At 37.2% G+C, this 21,113-nt stretch overlaps 1 protein-coding gene across 2 annotated transcripts in view; it reads right to left on the bottom strand.

Moving 5' to 3' along the window:
* Window positions 1–21,113, bottom strand: part of TBC1D8B (TBC1 domain family member 8B) — a 44,868-nt gene that overhangs the window by 9,122 nt on the left and 14,633 nt on the right. For both annotated transcript variants that reach the window (XM_085319664.1, XM_085319665.1), the window contains exons 3-16: window positions 19,513–19,631; window positions 18,841–19,066; window positions 17,674–17,914; window positions 15,858–16,065; window positions 13,874–14,041; window positions 11,743–11,892; window positions 9,681–9,831; window positions 8,082–8,296; window positions 7,522–7,639; window positions 6,507–6,792; window positions 4,747–4,876; window positions 1,887–1,985; window positions 640–708; window positions 183–423 (exon numbers count right to left, since the gene is read on the bottom strand). In XM_085319664.1, the coding sequence (XP_085175790.1) occupies window positions 183–423; window positions 640–708; window positions 1,887–1,985; window positions 4,747–4,876; window positions 6,507–6,792; window positions 7,522–7,639; window positions 8,082–8,296; window positions 9,681–9,831; window positions 11,743–11,892; window positions 13,874–14,041; window positions 15,858–16,065; window positions 17,674–17,914; window positions 18,841–19,066; window positions 19,513–19,631 (2,421 nt within the window). The remainder of the gene's footprint in view (window positions 1–182; window positions 424–639; window positions 709–1,886; window positions 1,986–4,746; window positions 4,877–6,506; window positions 6,793–7,521; window positions 7,640–8,081; window positions 8,297–9,680; window positions 9,832–11,742; window positions 11,893–13,873; window positions 14,042–15,857; window positions 16,066–17,673; window positions 17,915–18,840; window positions 19,067–19,512; window positions 19,632–21,113) is intronic.

The raw sequence follows: 21,113 nt of genomic DNA, 5'->3' as shown, positions 1-21,113 counted from the left end.
TGTTTAATCTTTGCATTTAATGTTATGCAATGAAGATAAGACTATTTCAACTCTAAGTTAAAAGACTAGTTTCCTTAAGCTCCTTAGATATAACATGGAAGGAGATAGACAGAAGCATTTTCAGGACTCCTCCAAGGACAGAGTTCCCTTGGCAATGTGCTATGTATGCACTGTTCTCATACCAAGAACACAGGCAAATTGTTTGAAGTTTATAAGGCAATCAGAGTTCTCATCCATAAGTCTGAATGTCCACAGTGCAAGTGAGTCTCTGTTTGCACAATGTGACCACGGGCTCAGGAGATTACAGAGAACCCTGAATTGTTGGCAATCAATCCGATACTGGTCAAGATATGGCAGACTGGCATCATGGTGTCGCAAGACAGGACTATTTACATTCCAATAACAGGAAAGAAAGTGCTCCTTCTGCAAAGGAAAGGCAAAATGTTAGGTGATATGAAAGGACAATTATCCCTCTGGGTGAAAGATGTGGGATGTTAACTACATCACTGGATTTACAGTTGACATGCAAAACACATGTTGAATCTAGCTTTCATCTGGAATTGTTAAAATTGTTACACACCCGTAGTACAGTCTGCCATTAAGATGGATTTTTGATAAATGAGGAAAACAGCACATTACCTTGAATAATTCATAAAGTTCTTCAAGGTCATTAGGACTGAATTTTACATCTTGGGACACAACACGTAGCTGAAGCAAAATTAAGAGAAAATTAACTAAATGATGAGTCTTCCCATCTGTTAATCTATAGCATAAAGTTCTGGAAGCCTTAATATTACATTAAAAGATACAGTTTGAATATTCAAGGTTTTGGCAAGAGTAAGAAGAAAAACTTTATTTTAAAAGCAATCAGATTATAATGGACTGGAAGAAAATTTCTCACAGAAAAGGGAGCTTAATGCAAGTCACATTGTTTGCACACACTGAGCCTACACTGAGACAAGAGAGACAAAATTGAGTGTCAAAATATTTACAATAATGCAACATATAACTTCTTTTATAAAAGAGAAATGCACATTCAGCCCTTATCAGTGAAGCTGAAACTACATTTGTTTAATGAAAAAAAAAATCACAGCTTTTAAAATCAAATTTAGCTACAAGATCAGGTAGATCTATTTTTGCAATAGGTACATTTTATAAAACAAAATACAACAGTTAAAATCTTGATGCAATCAACAATATCCAACATCATTTGTTACCAGTCACATTTAGTAAAGAATGAAATACTGCTTGTTAAGTATGCCATTATCATCACCAGTTACTGGAATTGAGCCACTGAAGAGAACAGGCAAAGAAAGAAAGGTCCTTGCAACACTTGCCTTCATTTAGGAATCTGAACTTTAAGGATGATGGCAGCGAGAGTTGCCACACTACGCATTCATTACAGGACACCCACACACACCACAGACATAAGAGACAACCTTTGTTAATTTGCAGTACAATAATCTCTTCAGTGACATTTATGATCACTCCCTAGAGCAAAAATGCAAGTAACAAGTTGTTTTATTGTAGCACTATGGGAATTTTACAGTGCTTTATGTCTCTAAGAGAAATGCATTAATAATTCAACAACAGCAGAAAAAATACAGGTCAACCTCTTCCAATTAACGCAGAGTGTCAACAGACATGGTAGCCTTTAGAAGCTGTCTGTGACATTACTTGTAACAAGAGCAGAAGGTCATGCTGTGATTCACAGATTGAAAACATCATACGCCAAGACCTCAGTTAGCAAATACCTTGCAGATGAGGGGGAGTTCAACCTATAAAATGATTTATTTGGCCTCAGAAAGTGCAGCTCATCTCAGAATTTTCTAAAAAAAGGAGGAATTTTATCAGAGGAAAGGACTGAGCTCTCTCAAGACACTCACCACATTCTGCTTGGTTGTAGCTTCTAGTGTCTGGATAACATAAAGCCTGTTCCTGCAGCGCATGCTCTCAACATCCTCGTATCGAATATCGCCATATCTCTATGAGGAAAAGTATAAGTCTGTGAAATCAACTGCCGCTAGACACATCTAAGCAGATATGTTTACCTTGCTTGCATCTAAGCATCATACAAATACAGATATCAAAACAAAGCAAGACCCTAGAAACTCAGCAGAGTCATTTGCTACAGCACTAGGACTCCCCATAAACAGCACAACTCTTAAAAGGGCAAGTGTTTCAAAGAACRATGGGAAAAGAAAAGCAACTCTGGAGTAGTTCACTGTGGATGGAAAAACAAAGGAAGGGACCTTTCACTATACCAAAAGCAATTTGTTTTCCTCAGTGGCTTTGAAAAGCAAATCAGTAAAATGAGCACCCCAGAGAATCATAGAATCAGAAGTTATATTGGATATTAGAATATTATACTCCAAGAGCAGTTACACTGAATATTAGGATATTTTCTGACTAAAGGTAGAGAAGCATTACAACAGGCTTAAATTCTTGCAAGTTCTCTTTTTTTTAAAAGAGAGTTTTAAGAACAAGTCAGTATATTTTTCAACAATGATCTGGGTGTCTTCTGGGCAGGGAGTTGAACTAGATGAACTCTGGAATTCTCTTCCAGAACTGAATTTCTATATTTCTACAAAAACCTTCAGTCTTAGAAAAAAAAAGGGGAAGCAGAGCAGAAACTGCACCACTGAGTCATAACTCTTTCACTGGTCTGGCTCCTGGGCATTGATATTGTGCAATGGCCTCAATGAGAATATAAACAAGATGTATAATCTAACCCTGAATTAGTACAGTAAATTAAAAGCTACATGTTCTTCCATTCAGTAGTTAAACATGGCTTCTTCATATCAGATTAGACTGTGAAAGAACCAATCTTTCAGTTGTGCCTGAGTCATTAAGGCATAAAAGGGGACATCATTTCAAAATTCAACCTCCGTATCTTTTCACTTTATCTCATTTATCTTCCTAACACTCATGTGAAGCAATGGTATCACACAGAACATCTCTGTTCCTTTATTCACTATTAGTAATTAGGCCTATCTGTGGGATGACAACTCCTTTGCAGCAATCATCGCATTTTGAAATTTATTTTCATTCCACAGTGATATGAAAAGAAAACCTCTTGCTAAAACAGAATTATGTTGAAATGAACCGTCTGGTCAAAATGGGAAGTGAGAAGTTCACTCTTACTTTATATCAACAGTTCTCTAACAAGAGGTTGAGACACTTGGGAGCCTTGTAGAAATTCGCTTCAACTAAAGATACAAAACTTGCAACCAGAAGAGGGGTCACAAGATAGAAAAGGCAATATAGGCCTTTGAACAGGGCTGCCAACTTGGGAGTGAGAAATTCAGGTTCAAGGTTCTGCCCAATTCAGTGTTTAAAAACTATACCAAATTACAGGCTACTTTCTTGGACCAACAACCTGCCTGCAAAGGCAGAAAGAGAAAGGCAGTTTCTTTTGCATTCTCTTATCTTTCAGTAATGATTCCATCTTTGTGAAAGCTACGTTTTCCACTTCAAATTGCAACACTTCATTATTGATCACCTCTATTCTTTAACCTGTAACCATTCCCCTCATTACTATGAGATTTCACCATGACAAGGAAGACCCATAAGAATGTGCAATTCTTCTTACAAGGATCTTAAAGTGTTTTACAAATATGATTGATCAGCACAACATTCTTATGAAACAATACTTGATAGCAGAAGCATAGAAATTTTACATGATTAGTCCAACACTACAGAGCGTTCAAGAGAACTTGAATTCCTGATTCTTGCCTTTTGCTCTTCCTACTAAAGCAAAGCCTCCTTCTCAGTGAGACTCAGAAGAGACAATTCCATTCCCTTACATTAAACCAATAACAGCTACCTAAACTCTTCTGAATCAAGACCAGGACATTTTTCCCAAAGAGATGTATTATGGCTCTTTTGCTGGAAACATACGATTGAGAGTCATAAAGACAGTATCACAGGGATAAAAGAAACAGGCTAATAGAAAAAACAAAACATGAACAGATCTCTTTTTCTCAGCTTGCCTTTCATTTCAGATGGACTGGGCAGAAAACTTAAAACACAAACCTATCTAAAAAAGGATAGATCTAAATCATGCCACGGAAGGAAATGGCTAGTGGATATCTGAGGATAAAAGGAGAAGAAGAAACTAAAGTTATTTCCTCCCCAACACAGAGCCACAAAAGCTAGATGCTGCAGAAAACAAAGTTACAAGTTGAAAGGAAGTGGTAAAAGATCATAACTGGCATTTCTTATCCAGCATACCTCAAAATGTCCATTTCATCGATGCAATAAACTACTGAAGCACATCCAGTTTTCTGCATTGGTTGCTATTTCAAATGTTACCACTCTCTACAACACATAGTAAGCAGTTATCAACTTAGTAACTGCAAGGGCTGCTTCTCCTCTACCTTCTATTTGTCACTTAATTGACAATGTACAGGGACTAACAGTGAATAAGGGATGCCAACACAGGATCTATGAAGAATTCAAGAAACTCCACTCTGAAGCACTGTACCAAGTACAGTTCAGGCAGTTTGAAAAGAAAGGAAAAAAAAAGAAAAGAAAATATCAAAAGACCTCAAAAACAAACCTATTGCATAACGTAACCTACAAAGTTTTCAGTGAGGCTCAGCAAATTACAGAGCCCAGTCTATGCCAGTCTAGAGGGGTCTTCTACTTCTCTAGTTTGTGCAATGCAGCTGTATTTATAAGGTAGCCCATGAACTGGGAATACTGCATGTGATGGGAAAACACAGCCATAATAAAAATACATACTTCATTTGACTCTCGGATCAAATCAGTAATGTCCACTTTTGGGTGGTCACTCTTCGTATTGCTGAGGTTGGAGCCCTGCTGCACAGTGGGAGGCAAGGGACTGTCTTTGTTGGTGACACTGTCAAAAAACCTGCATGAAACAAACATATCACATCAGCCGTGAAAAGCAAGCAGGATATCGAAACAGTCAGCAAAAACCTTAGCAGGAGCAGTGTGCATATGCTGTAACAGAACCACAGATGTGCACCACTGGAGCTGGCTACCCAGGGAAGACTATGAAGCCTCAAACCTTGGCAATTTTCAAGACGCAATTAGAAAACAACATGGCTTATGTGATCTAGTGAGTGCAATAGTCCTTTTTTGAGTGGGAATTTGGACTAGAGACTTCTGGAGACCCCTTCCAACCAAGCATTATCTGGTTCTCTGATCCATCTAGAGGATGAAAAAATAACCAGGAGAGAAGAATGGAGGCTTGTGCTGCAGTGTGAACGAGGCAATCTACAACTCCCTCAGGTGCAGAAGCCAAGACACGCCTGATATATACCTACCTATTCGTCACACATACATCAAAAGCCTGAACAGTCCCATTACGGAGGTCAGCCTTTGCCAACACTGAGGAACAGAAAGGGAGGAACATATCTCCTGAGAAATAGCTTCCTTTGTCTTGGGGAGAGGCACACTATTGAAACGATTTTTTAAAATATACCAGAATGCTGCTGGCTGCATTACCTGTGCAATGGAAGTGGTACAGCCAGATAAAATGTTGAAAGCAAGAGCTCAAAAGGAGTTCACAACAATCATCATAAGCTTCGATTCTAAGAGGAAGCAACAGCATTCGGATCAAGTGGAAAACTAAATTTCATCCTACTTTCATATTTTAAATTTTAATGCATTTAAATTGGGTGAAAGTGCATTTACTACTGGTGCTTTTTTAAAAATGGTAAAAATTTAAAATGAGCACAGTTAGGTCTTACAATAAATACCAGTCTGTGCGGTTTAATAAAAAGAAAATTTTACTCATTAATTCAGTAGCGCTTACTCTTTTCAAACATGCAATATTTAAAAGTCTGACTAAAAGGAAATTCTTACTATTAGTGTATAATAACTATAACTTTTGACTCATATGGCACAGTCTCAGCAACGTTTGCTATTCTAATATTCAGTGACACATAATCACAGCAGCCGCAAAATCAACCAAATTTAGGAAGGCAGTGAAGCCAGTATTGTACGTGTTTTGCTTGTAATGCATTGCTTAAGAATGCACTTTATGTTGCATATTTAACTTTCTTCAAATATAATACAGAATAACCATCTGTTCATGATTGTCCCCAACATTTTTTTTGTCCCATATGTATTATCAGCTATTAGCAACAAAGGACCTAGTAGCCTGAACTACAAAAACGCAACTGCAGAACAAGTTGTTAGTAAGTTAATGTCTGAAACGTTTGAAAAAGTCTACCAGCCTCTAGATTACGTGGTCATTAAGGAAAGCCACCTTCAATAAGTGATAATTTCAGACAAAAAAAAAAACACTAAGGTTTTACTTTAAAACACATAAAGTGGCAACAGTTTTAGAAGTTTAACAGAAAATAGAATTTTCAGAAGTGCACTTCCAGCCCCCCTTCCAGAATTTCAGCCTGAGATGAAAACCAAATTCTTTAGAAGCCTTTGGAAGTCTTGGCCAAACGTCTTCTCAGCTGCCCCCACAATGACATATCTATCTGCTACGCTGCCTACAAGAATAATAGTTACATTAATACCTGTTGAGAACAGTCACTGCTTCTGCATCATCCTTACAAGTCAGCAACTTTTCAATATTGTAGTCCAGCACTGTGAGGCCGAGCTGCAAGATTGCCTTTATTCCATCATAGAAGAAACAGTCCACCACATTGACTGCACTTTCAATAGGCAGCACACTGATAAAAAGGGTAAGGAACCAGGAGAGAGAGACCGAGGAGAAAAAAGTCATGTCCGACATGTGATCTGTCAACTGAGGCAGATGAACCCTGATGAGCTCCTCAAACACTGCCTGATCTACCAAGGCACCTGCAGGGAGAGGACAACAAAACCACCACCCAGACCTTAATACAGAGAAGCATACTTTTCTTAAGAGTGCTGGCCAGAAATAGAAACCCTACCCTACTGCAACATTGTTATTGGGTGGGGGCGGGGGGGAGGGGGGGGAAGAGGGCACCACAGAGGCCTCGCTGCATTGGCATCAACTCCATCCCCTGTGCTGGGACCCATGCACTCAATGCACAGGGCCAGAGCCTTACTGCATGCTGTGAAGTACATTAGTACTTCTGTGGGTATCTGACTACTGATGAGGATTCTCCTGACAGATGATACGCCCACTCTGCAGTGAGAGAGAAATTTCATGTGCAATTTTCTACTAGCATATATATCTGCAAATACTGAGTAATTTATCAAAGAAAAAGCATGGGAGCTGGAGCAACTACATTTCATTTATTTAAGCTAAGTTTCAGATTAATAGTRTGATTTTCAGACAAAATTCCAAGAGAAGAGTGTAATAGTCTAAATGAATGCTTCCTAAACAGTCACCCTTAGAGTAATGACAATGCTTGAAAGTCACTACTCATGCTTAAGGAGGGTCTAGGTAGGTTCTGTTACTCTCATTTTCTACTTTACAATGCTGAATCATGCCCAGAAATTTCTCTCCAATGTTCAGATTTCAGGCCGTTCCTTAATACTTGTTCTCAATCAATAATCACTTATATTAAATTCTAGATATATAAAAAGACAGAAGGATATTACCAATAATTCGACGATTGAAATAATCAGGTAGCATTCTTTCACAGACCACAACCAACAGCCAGAATGCTTCCTCCTCTTTGGCATACAGCAGAAGTACTGATGTCAAAATATTCATTGCCTGCAATGTTTAAACACAAAAGGAAGCATTCACAAGAGAAGATAGTAGAAATTCAGGTTTGTCAGATGTTAAAATTCCTATTTCTGAAGGTATTTTACAGCACATATCTTTAGAGTGCTAGGATAAAGTACAGCTGTATCCACTGTAAGACCCTTATCTCAGTATCATCAAATGCAGAGCACAGTATATAAGTTACAAAAAACTAAGTGTTAGAAGTCTAGCAGAAATACAGAGACATATATTCAATAGACATGCAGCACTGAACAGCAGATTCAAGTAAGCAGTGAGAGCTGATGTTATATAGTAGGATGAAATGAACAATGAGAGTGAGCCACGGAGCAAGAAATCATAAATAGCTGCGTTATTTTACGAGGCGCYGCTATACTGCTGTGGTGAATTAATGTTTAGACAACCAGCACTAAGGATCTCAAGACTGCTGTACCTGACAATATCCAATTTGGGGATTCCTGTATGCATAAGCTGTAAGGACTCTCCTGAGTGCAGAAATTCCTGTGTCACTTTGAAAAGCAGGATGCTCTGGTAAGGAGCGACGCAAATCTCGTTCAATTTCATCAGTAGCTAAAGTGCATGTTCCTAAGGACTTTTCCACCAACTCAGTGTAATAACCAGGGTTGGATGCCATATCATTTACAGCACCTGCCAATACATTTTATTGCACATCAGAGGACAATGGTAAAGTATCTACRTGATTCTCTGCGATTTGTACGAAAACTTTTGGTGACCACTGGGGTTACATACCTCATGAATCTCCAGATATTAATGCAGTCTTGTATCAGAGTAACTCTACTGAAGCTGATGGGATTACACCATAATAAAAACAGAAAAGCAATATAAAATAAGGCTTGGAGCAGATCTAAGTGGCTTTTTGTTACAAACTTGATTCTGACTTGTTTCTTTTTCTCTGTTCCATTTTTAAAAAGCTTCTTTTTACCTACAATTTTGCCAAATTTTCTGGCAAATGCAATAGCTTACTCTCTGTAAAGCTGATAAAAAAGTTACACAAAACTAAACAAAGGACTGAAACTTATCTGTAAGAAGTATCCGTAATTTTTTTGCCAACACTGTTCAAAACAGTGACATCAATCTGGTAACAGAAGTATAAATGCCTAGGTAATGCTCAAAGAACGCTAGCAATGATAAATCCATGTTCCCACGTCCTCAGAAAGAACTACCATGAGCCAAGAGAGTAGGCTAAAATTTATCTGTTATGATAAACTGCTCCTTCTAGAAGGACAGCAGAAAGCTTCATCCAGGAAAACACAGCGAGAATAGCTAGCAGGTTTGGTGCTGGGTGGCTCCTCAAAATCTGCAGCTGATTTTCTTGATCAGACACAGCCTTCCTATATGACTCTCAAAAGCAGCAACTGCTGATTTGATCAAAGTGTTGTACTGAATGGGAGTAAAAAGTGAACAGAGTTGTTTTAAAATAGCCTTAATTCCCTAGACTTCTATTTCTGCTGAGTAAGTACTCGGACACAGATATGTTCTACAGAAGAAAGCCACAAAAGCACTCAGCACTTCAGCACGAGATCCCATATACGTGAGTAAGTCCACAATCCTCGTAAGTCTCACTCTTTGTACCAAGCAACACTGTATAGCAAATAGCCACTAATGCTGTGGCAAAATTCTCTGCCAGAAAAACACTACTTGTCTGGGATGCAATCCTCTCAGAAAGCTTAAATCAAAGCAGTTAAAAATAGTCCCACAAATATGTTTTTCTTTTAAGCAAGTAAAGAGGCTTTGAAGAAACCGATTGTCCCTTTGAACTTTAAGAATGCAACATGTAGTCTTATCACCATTTTTTAACTGACTGTGTGGTAAAAACACAGATTCAGGTTTAGTTTGAATTAATGCAGAACAGTATAATTTTATCTATTATTTTGAAGCGTTTTTCTTCAGAAAGATCTAGATATACTGCAGATAAGGGCATTTTTTGGACAGAATCCGGTCAGTCAGTATCCAGAACATTCATATAGCAAGAGCCTACAAAAATGAATGAATTATATTTGTTATGCATTACCTGAGAAGAGCAGCCAGAGCTCTCCTCTTAAGGTCTCTGGAATCCCTCTTACAACAAGATCTCGAGTCTTTTTTGTCCGAAACATACTGACACCATGTCCACGTTCAACAAAGAGGATGTTCCAGGACTGTTCTTTCATTTTTTCTTTCAACTGTGAACAGGTAAAACAAAAGACTAGTATGTTTACTGGAAGATTTTCTCATGTTTCAGAGGACATGCACAAATTTGCTCTAGGTAACATTCAGAAAAACTGAAAATAGCAGCTGTGGTATTAATATTGGTACCTGAAAATAAAACTGATGCAACTGTGTGCATATATACACTTGTGTGTGAGTGTGTGTGTGTGTGTGTGTGTAAATAACAAAAATTTCTTGATAAAGAGTAAATCAAGAGAACAAGGAAAAAATACAAAATTGAATGAAAGCAGTAAAAAAGAGAACCAGGAAAAATACAAAGAAGAGAAGGCTGAGATTGCTTATCCRTGGTAGCAATTTTCTCTGTGTTGAGAGCTTTAACAAAAAACATGAGAAAAAGTATTTGGTCATGATGGTGCAATGTAATCATATTAGTGACTATTTGCGAAGTCAACTCACACTGTCACAGACACCTGCTTCATCACACAGATAAATTATCATACTTTGCTTTCAACATGTCTATGAACTGTTCTTTGGTAACAGCAACAAACATACACCAACTCTGATAGAGATGAAGCAAGATCCTACAGACACTCAAAGTAGCTTGCTCTCCTTTTCTAATTCATCATGATTTGATGCATTATATTAGCCCGACAGATTTGGAACAGAGTGGGTACCAATGGTGAAAAGCAAACACAGGGATACCATGGCATCATTATCCAGCCACAGCTTCTCAGTCTTTCCCCAGTTTATTTACACGAACTCCACATAGAACTAGGATTAGAATCAATAATCAGGAAAACATGCAGGAGAAAAAAGTCTAGTTAGATTGAGGGGAACTACTAGCTGAAAATAATTATGCACATATGGGTTTTACATTTAATCGAGTATTTATCAGTGAGAAACACTTTACAATCTAGCAGTTTCTGTCAAAATACAAGACTATATTGTTTGTAAAACCTGCTTCCCAGAGTGGAAACTGCAAAAWTTTTTTAATCCAACCAGACTGAAGTTACAAGCATTTGCCTGAAGAATAGAAGAGAATGCAGAGAACTGAGGTAGTGAACTAGATACTTTATAAAGTACAAGATTACTAACAAACTATTGACTATGCACCTAAAAAGGAATTAAATATCTCTGAAGCAGAGAAACTGATGATCAGAGGTCCTAACCCATGAGAGGCTTCAGGTCTGAGACAGGGTGAGCAGTACTGCTACATTTCTTATATATGCAACAGTAAGACTTAACATTGTTTAAGYAGTTAAAGGTAATCTGCAAAGAAGAAAAGTAGATTTTGCCCAATTTTTTTCAACATGCTGTAAGAAGTAGGACTGAAAAATTCAGATTCCTGTCATTCCTGCACATAGAAAATGGGTTTATTTTCTGATATTTCTAATAACAGAAATTCTATATCTGATTATACTCAATTTTACTTRGACTAATTTTAAAATAAAACCTTTCTGCCCAGAGAAGCAAAAACAATATGATGTGCTGCAAGCAGAATTTAAAAAGCACCACGTTATTCAGAGCATGACTTTGGTAGACAGAAGTGAAGAATACAGCAATGAAAAAATGAAGTCAATTGACTGATAAYATTCTCCTTGCTCCCAAAGGGTTTGAGTAACTGTGTATCTTGATAAGTCAGACCAATAAAAAACACGTTCACTATCACAAAACAAACAGCCTCCTCCCCCTGAGGCAGTGGAAGAGCAGGAGAAATTTGTTCCATGAAGATAAGGCATATCATTAGTAAATAAGAGGAGCAGAAAATCAAATGAAGCTTTGAAGAAGCACCCTGTGGACCCAAAATACAGAATACGCAGATGAAAAGACTGGAAAAGCTCCAGAGGAAATCAGCAGCCTTGTTGGAATAGTTTCTGAATATAATTACGTCCATTCCAAAAGCTGTTGGTCAGTTTATCCCTTACCATTTTAGAGTCTAGATTCTCAGCATCCTGAGGATGGTAGACTGTCATCAGGGCTTCTGTACTGACAGTTTTGCTGTTATCCCTCTGACCCATTTTTGACTGTCCTTCATCAAWATCCTTTGGAGTGTCAGAGCCAGAAAAAGCTGCAACCTTAAAAGAATTGGGGGGAGGGGAGTGAAAGACATCAATAATGGTAGTCATAAATGCCAAGAAGTCCTTCAAGGAGGAGAGTGRATACCAGATGCTATTTCACTCCTAGACCATCATTTCTTATGATGCTTTCAGTTATACATACCACATACAGCACTGAAGTTTACACTTACACAAAATACATATTTGCATGAACAGACTTCAAACATATGAAAAAACAGAGTAGTTGGTGACCTGCACAATCAAGTTTTCAGGAGGCAGCACTTGAAAAAATCCACCTGTACAGTCAAACATGTATTCATATTTTGAAAGAACAAATACTCATAAGAATGAGTACCATTATAGATATCAATCAGTCACCACTTCGGTTAAAAAAAAAAAAAAAGATTTAAAAATGGAGCCATATACAAAACTATACAGAARTGCTTGAAGGCATTTCAAAACTAGTGTTAAAACCTGGACTGCTTTTCAAAACATGACAGAAAATACAGTAAGACCACCTGAAACATGTTGCATTCACAATAACATAATTGGTCACTACATTCTCTTCATTCTCTTTCATATGGGCATAGTTACTTATTTTTCCACACCTTAAAAACAGAGCTACACACTTAGCACGGTTTGTCAAAATAATACAGATATAACCCAAGCAAGGGCAGTATAAAGCTGAATGCCCTTGAGCAGCAGACTTTATCACTCAGGTCTCCCAGGACTGTGCTGTACCCTTATCAGCTTAGCATTTCTGCTGCTATCACATTATTTTTCTCTCATTACTCAYTTGTGCCTTTTAACCCTTCAGAACCAAAGTTTCAAGGCAGAAGTTTTGCTGATACACTGATCAGTTTCTACCCACAGCACCTGTATGCTTCTCCRCCCTTACAACTGTAATTTTAGAGGCTATGCCAATTGATTCTGCATAATTTTTCTGTGCTCCCCTAACCTCTCCCCAAAAGGAAGGGTTCACTCAGCCTACATGGATCTCCAGCTTCTCAGGCACTGGAGARACTGGTGAGACTTTATACATCTGCCACACATTTAGGTATTAGGTTAGCAAGGGACAGCCAATCCTTGGGTTGGCTGCAAGTATCTGTTCAGTTCTGAGCCATGGCCCTCAAACACATAATGTGCCTTGTTGGAAAGAGAGAAGTGACATCTCTCATCATTCCTGGCATCTGCCATAACATAAATATGAATATTCATAGGTATAAACAAGCAAATTTTACTTTTTAATAAGTAAGGATACACAGGGTTCAAACACTGAAAATTTCCACTGTCAGTGCTAGAGCAATTTACTCAGCATCTTCCAGTGYTTACTGAGTTAAGCTACCATAGATTTATCCTACAGTAAAGTCCTGTCACTCAAAACTAAGGCATGCCAAAGCAGCTAAAGCCTAGCAGCCTACAAACTACCTTGCATCTGACAGAGCAGGATGTTATAGATGAAAGGTCTCTGAACTCACATGTCAAGGTAAAAGTCCCATTGACTTCAGTACAGAACATAGTTCCAAATAAGGGGAGCTCTTCAACAGAGATCCACAGAAATTATAACACATAATGTTTGTTGGGGATGTTTTATCACTTGCTTTATTGTCTCATGCATGTGCAGATTTCTTCACATCTAGCAACCACCTTACAACCATTCCATCAACTTCCTGAGCCAAATAATCAGCTGGCAAAAACTGACACAGCTACATATGATTTCACATCAGATTGGTGGATTTTGCTTTAAATGAAAAGGACCTGAAGATAAGAGATGGGAATATAATTTCAAAAAAGACTGTAAAATTCAAAATTCAGACAATCCGAAATCTAGAGGTAAAGCAAGCATTCTTGCTCACCTTTCACCTAGATTCATGCTTAAATATAAACATATAACATTACATGGTGAAACATCGAAAACAATACATAAATTCTTACTAAGACTAGACAACCTTCTTCCTATAAATAGGTAATAGGAAATTAGAATTAGCCAGGCAGTTACCTCTGTATTTATGATGTGCTGTGGACTTGAAGCTGCACCACATTTGATCCTGAGTTTTGCCACAAGCTGTTCAAAATCTCTAACCTCAGTGAAACGAAAAGCTGTTTTTCCTTTGGTACTAATGCTGACTCCCCTGTTGGCTGGATCTGCCTTATCCACTCCTACAACCTAGGGAAGCAAAGATGCATAAGTTCGGCAATCCATCTTAACAAATTTTATCTGCTTGCTTCCAAAAGAGGAAAAAAGATTAAAAATACCTGTGTACATGAAGCAGTACTATGAAGCATAACACGAGCAAAATTAATAATGCAGATGACAAACTCACCTCTTTCAAGCACTGTGATCTGCAGGTATTTTAGCACAAGGCAATAAATATTATGGGATAGATTTTTAGCATTCATGGTGCCAACTATCTTTGAAAAGGTGTTTCTAGATTTACATACTGAGCTTGTTTGAAAATCTTGTCTCCTCCTACCTGCAGAAGCTGTTACTTTTCTTCTTACCATACAAGAACAGACAACACATGGCTCTTGCAGGTAACCAAGTGAAGCAGGTTTCACAGGAACTAGTTTCCACTGAGAATATCCTTTCAAAGACAGCTACCATAAAACATGACAGCTGGAACCAATCTTAATTGTCATGATGGAACAGTTATGGATTAGAGTAGTTAATACACTTTATTAATGTAAGTACTTTGAGGGAAATAAACTCCTAAGACAGTCACGAATAGTTAGACTGACTGCCTTTGCTGACACTTTTACATCGCTATAGGCAAAGAGTGAAACACTACTGAAGTGAAATAAGTCTGCAGTACTGTAGAATAAATAGCAATGTCCTAACAATGCCCAAGGGAGAATTTAGAGTCAATTCATTTAACACAATCTCTTCTTGTTTACCACGGTTTATGGAAGTCACTATTGCTTACAGGACTACCAATAGACAGTCAAATAAACTACATAGTCTGGGTGGGGAATGCCAAATGTGTTGCTGAAATTAACTGAGTTATATCAGAAATTAATCTGAATAGGTGAACAACATTACCAAAAATTCTGTTCAAATAATTCATTTAAGACAACACATAGAAGGGTAAATTTTGCACCAGGGTTACCTGCTATAACTACATTGACATGAAACAGTAAATCATACCAAGTGAGAATTCACCCCACTATGTCAGATATCTTTTATGTCTACATCAGGCAGTACCCAGAGACAGTAGATAGAGCAATTACAGAACCTGGTAATTTCAAGGCTATTTTAAAATATATCTGGGTGCTGCTGAAAAGCCTGTAACATTGAAAGACTGAAATGTGGCAATGTCCACAGATCACATGACAGTAGAAGTTCTCTCTTCTAAAAGTTCTTCCACAGTCTAGCTATAGTACCTTGTAGAACTATGAACGACTGTTGAGTCATTTACTTTATGGCCCTTGTTCTATCTATTGAGAATGTCAGCTGCAATGGCACTGATATTTGTCCTTTTAAGAATATAAATGGTTTTCTCTATAGATCTTCAAACAGACAGCACTGCTCAACTACTGACTTGAGCTAGCGAGCTAAGGAAGAAAGATGGCAGAACAATTACCAGTCTTTAAAGAATTGGAGAGAGTAGAGGATCCTACTTTTTAGCATAAGAATCTCTCATTAACTCAACYTTAAGAATTTACTATAAGCTTTTTTTTCTTTTTAAACAAAAAAAAGAGGTACTAAAAATTGGGATTCTGTACCTAAGTATAAAAATCAAAGTAGACAGAAAAAGCAAAGAGGATATAGGGAAAAAAGCTAAAGCTGAAACATGAAARCAGTTCTATAAGCCACAGGATTCCTACATGCAGCATCTAGGAAAGGRGAAATACACACGACATCAAGTAAATTAAGCAGATTCTAATGAAAATCTGTACTAAKAAAAAAAAATTACTACCCTGGCATTAAACTACACAAGTGCAAAACTCTCAGTATAACAAGCTTTGATTGCAGTTTGCATTACCTCTCTTAAYGGAATGATTACACTGCACAAGCTGCCATCCTGGCTAGCAAAGCAGATATAGTTTTCTGAAATGCACATTTTCCCATGRGCGTTGAAATGACTGAAAGGAATCCATAAGAAGCACTCATGAACTTCCTTCAAAGTCTCTTCTTTGGGTAGCCTGAAGAATGCACTAAACTGCTCACTGTGGGCACGACTCTCCAGGCCTCTAGATTAAAAATAAATAAATAAAAGTGATGGAGGAGACAGAAGAGGAAAATGAAAGAGTTTAAAAACTCCTTATCTATAAGAAAGTCAAAATGTCTTGGGAGAAGTCTAATTTAAACAAGTACTATATCGCACACTCCTACAATTTGTGGAGTTGATCTAGACAGCTGCCACACATTCAGCCTCTTCCTCAAACAGGCAACAGGCAGGACCAGATCTATATACACCCACTTAACAAAATAGTTAAATGCCTCACTACATATTAATGTATTTAAGCACATTCTCAAGTAGATACCTGTTTACAATACGCTAAAGCTTATTAACTTAAGGATCATTTCTGAGATGTTGAGCTTAAATGCAGCATGAAGCACATCACTGAATCGGGGCCTAAAAACAGTGGAGAAAGAAAAATACTAATAGTCCAATCTTCTCTGCTTACCAACTCATCAGAATAATCTATTTAAACCTAAAACAGGTTTTGGCTTGACAGAGGGCTAATTAGCTAGAAATGTAGCACATGCTGGAGACATCTGCCATGGGATAATTCTTCACAGATAACTGTAACCAGAAACAATGTTTTGGCAGTAGAGCAACATCCATCTCCAGCACTGCTACCAGACTGAAATATCAATTACTCAGGAAATATAGCCTAAAACAAGTTTAATTATCAGTGTAATAAACAATTTAAAAGCTTTCTTTTTCTTTTCTTTTTTTTTTAAAAAATTGTGAGTGCAAGGGTCTCTATCTGTTTCTACTAACTTCATTTTCTTAGTTCTTAGTGAAATGTGTAAGAAAAATGCTTTTTCATCTTTTCTGATTTGCAAATAGATAACATGCTTCCAAACACATCTGAAGTCCCCTTTCTGTGAATTTAAATTACCTGACAATGGACTTGCTTCTCTTGGTTACTCTTCRCAGTAACTAGCTGTGGTCCATAGGTCCACAGAACAAAACCCAAAAATTTAAGTGAGAATTTGGACAGTTTCCTGAGGAAAAGACAACATTCTCCTCAACAAAAACAGAGTTGAGGAGGAACTATATATTTATCATAAGGAATAACCACACACCAACTGAGAAGGGAGGACTCTAACCAACAGTTCTTTTGTTTTTTTGTTTTCACAAACGTCACAAAAATACAGCCCAAAATACTTCCATAATTAAAGCAAGCCATGTGCTAATCTGCAACTCAGTGATTTTATCACTGATCTCCAGTACCGGGAAAAAAAAAAGAAAAAAAAAATCACACAGTTACTATCTACACACACGAATTAAATTATTTATTCTTGTATTCAGGTCTCCCTTTGGAGACACTGCAGCTCCATTCTTGATTTTCTACACCTAATTGAGGCTAAAACACTTTTTAAAAACACAAGCTGCTACATTCCCTAAGCTGAAATCTAGTGCTGAAGGTTCGATACATTTCTGCCTTCATATAGACTTTTGATACTACAAAGTAACAATGAATTATAATGCCTCATATTGTTTTGATCTCAGACTTTAATAAGATGCATTAAGAGAATACCTGCTTTGTAGGTATTTGCATATCTCCTTTCCCTGTCTTAAAAAAAGTACCGAACACAGAGCAGACAAACTACAAATAATACATTACCTCTTGGTGATCTGCAGAGGGTCATGAAGGACTAGGTCATTTTCAAATGTCTCTTTGTCAAAAAGCCTCCTAACAGCATAGCTTGCCAGCTGCTCCATGAGAAGAAACGTTTCATTAATGTGCAAAAACATGGAAAAGTAGTGATCTTCCCCACGGGAACACACATGAATGCTCTCTGTCAGGATCACATTCGAAGTCTTCTCAAGTTTTGATATTTCATCCCAGGAGATAATTAGTTTTACTGCAAATACAAATAGAAACAGATGTGAGTTAGCTCTTAGCTGCTTACCMTCATATTAGGCAAAGGAAAGCAGTAGACAACAGAACTAAATAAAACGTAAACAGTACAGTTAAATCATAACCAATTTGAAATGGGCTACAAATCCACAGGCACAAAAAGCAAAGATTCTCTTCACAATTCCTATGAAGTAATTCTGCTAGCTAGAATCTTATAGAAAGAAATACAAAGACACACCATGTATGAAAACAAAATGTTACATCATCCATTCTTTGCTCTAATGCAAAACTGCAGATTGTAGACAGCATCATGTAAGCTATCCTGTTTTAAGTTTACCAATAGACCTTCTTCAAGTAAATTGACCATTTATTGCATATTTAGAGGAACCATGCCTCTTAGCCATTATGAATGAGAAGTAGTTGCATATATCTGCTTAGAAATTTTCCTGCTTTTTAAATATTTTCTAGTTTTTAGTTTTATATAGTTATTGTTCACATTATTACATACATTTGTTTGAGCAGTTCAAACTAATGTCACATAGAAAAAAAAGGTGCAAGCATCACCAATATGTACTAGATCCATAGAAAAATTAAGCAAGTCTCTGTGTGTGAAGAAAYAACTCATCTTCACAGATTGAATTCATCCACAGCATGAACTACAGATAAAGACCCTTATTCACAGTCAGTTGCAGCAGCTCTGCCTTCTTTATGAATCTTATATAGAGAAAGAAGGTTAACAGACACTGTGTTGTAAGTTTTCCAAATGTGTATATTCCCATAGAGTATTTTTAGTTTGCTTTTTTTCTGCTCTGTGTTGAAATCTGCTCATATGTGAAATAACTCACTTAGGACATAGGAAGAATTCTGTCAAATCTGAAAGATACATAAAAAAATATTAAGGAACTACATTTAGCATCAGAGCTTACTTACTTTCTGCTCCCAACAAAAATGAGTAAAAGCTAAGAAAGTTGGTACTAAGATAAAGCCATCCTTGACAAGGCACTCTGCCCCTCCAGTAACTGCACGAGTAATAAGTAACCAACTTCTCTTGCTCAGGTAATCCAAAACACTTTTCAAATTTCATAAGACCCTCACGAAACTTCTCAGGATCTTCTTCTTTTACAAAAGAACCTTTCCCCTCTTCAGCAATCAAACCCTAAAACAAAAGAAGCAGTTACTTTACATACGTGTCCTTGTGGGTAGGTGTCATACATGTAGATGCATACATACAATACAGAATGCTCCTAACAGGTAAGTTTTCAAACAGGAAGAATGGTCTGATGATCAAAACACAAAACAGTCACAAATAAAATGTGCTATTTCTAGGTCTCCACACAACCCAACCACTCCCTAGTAGGTCTCCCACACAACCTTAAGTAAGACACAGCCTCAGATTTCCTCATCTGAAAACAAGAGCATTTTCCTCACTTTGTCACAAGAATTTATAAATGTTTAGGATATATAAACTRAACAGCTACACCTTCACAAAAACCCATATATACTTACTAGGCATTATCAATATATATTGTGAAATAATTTATCTTCAGTTTTAAACCACTATTTAAAGTCATCTGGACAGTGCTGTCCTTTCCTGTTACTTACTCTTATCTTTCCTTGGACAAAGCTCGTAATATCTTCATTTGAATCAAATACAGATAAAGTCTTCATAACATTGTGTTCTAACCAGTCCCAGTGTTCTGTTATTTCTTCTCTGCTGGTTCCTGTTTGAAAGGGCAAGGTAATAGCTCTTAAAATTAAAACAGATTTTAATCACTTAATTAAAAAAAAAAGTTAAATAGGACTCAAATTTATCAAGAGAAAACTCAGCAAGTTCTAGGTTCAAAAACTATTTTAGATATACAAGTTGAAATCACAAGTCTCAAATTTATTGTCCACCTCTTGTACATTAAAAATGTATGCTATGTTTTCATCTTTCAAGCTCTTTATGCAGCTATATTTCTGCTCTATACATCTCAGCTTTTGGAAGCATCTCAGCTTTGTCAGTACTGTATGACTTATYGCAGTACTCGGACTTGCCTTCTCAAAGGTCTTCAGTTGAGTAAAGGTGCTCAGAATGGCTAACTTGCAAGAATGCCAAATTTATAAAGTCCCTGTAAGAGCATCCAAAACTAAGACTAAGAGAACAGTGGACTTCTCCCTATCCGAAGCAACAGTGCAACGCACTCAGCACAGCAGAATCTCCCCAACACAGAGAGCAGAGCATCACTAGAACACACCCAGTCTAATGAGTAGGGCACTACCCTGAAAGGTGACAAATGTGTGCTCAAATTCCTAAGACTAGTAAAGAAATTAAATCCGGGCCTCTGATATTCTCAGCTGTGGGCAACCAGTTCCTGGAGGAGGATTCCAAGATGCAGATCTACCATGCAAAAAAAATTCTAATAAATGTAATGATGTAAAGCACACATCACTGTAACCAAGAAGGTTGCAAAGATTTCTTTTTGGATACATGAAACAAACATTTTTGCTGCCAATAGCAAACAACTTAATTACTACTTACTTATGCTCAACTTAAGTCATGGTTTTATCTCATACACACTTTAATTATCTCTCTAATTGTGACAAAGTTTAGGCAACCACAATTCAGAAACAATGTCATTCTATCTACAATAACATCCTGCTCACATTGCAATTTCCAACAATGCAATGTTTTCATGCAGTCATAAGGTTTCACAAGAGGACTGAAGCATAGCTGCATCTCGGATGGAGAACATACACCCAATTTAATTCCTAATCCCAGAAGAAAAGAATCACTGACTCATACAAGCTGAATAATCCTTGAAATAACTTTTTGCGCCTCCAGAATTAGTACTATTTTCTTCTGGACCCTCCAGAACCCCAATACACAGGAATAAAGAATGTTTTCTTCTACTTCTTTACATACATACATACAAGAAGAAGAAGAACTTAGAAACCCTGTTATCAATAACCTTAAGGACTGTATGAACTGTAGAGCCAAGACAAATTCAATGTTCCAAAATACAAAAACTGTATTTCTAAAATCCTTAGAGAGAAAGCAAGTCTGTTACTCTATTCACTTTACAGTACTTTTAATCTTAGTTTCAGAGAGCTACCATCTACTGCATACTGAACGTCACTGCAACTTCATAGCAAAGAAAAACCTAATTTATCTGAGCTTTCCAGAAAGATATGTAGATTAGTATTTTACTTTAAGTGCAAAG

Source organism: Rhea americana, unplaced genomic scaffold, assembly GCF_003343005.1.
Source record: "Rhea americana isolate MKP2758 unplaced genomic scaffold, rheAme1 scaffold_6, whole genome shotgun sequence".
In the NCBI taxonomy this organism is placed as follows: domain Eukaryota; kingdom Metazoa; phylum Chordata; class Aves; order Rheiformes; family Rheidae; genus Rhea; species Rhea americana.
This window is presented reverse-complemented; position numbering and strand designations above follow the sequence as displayed.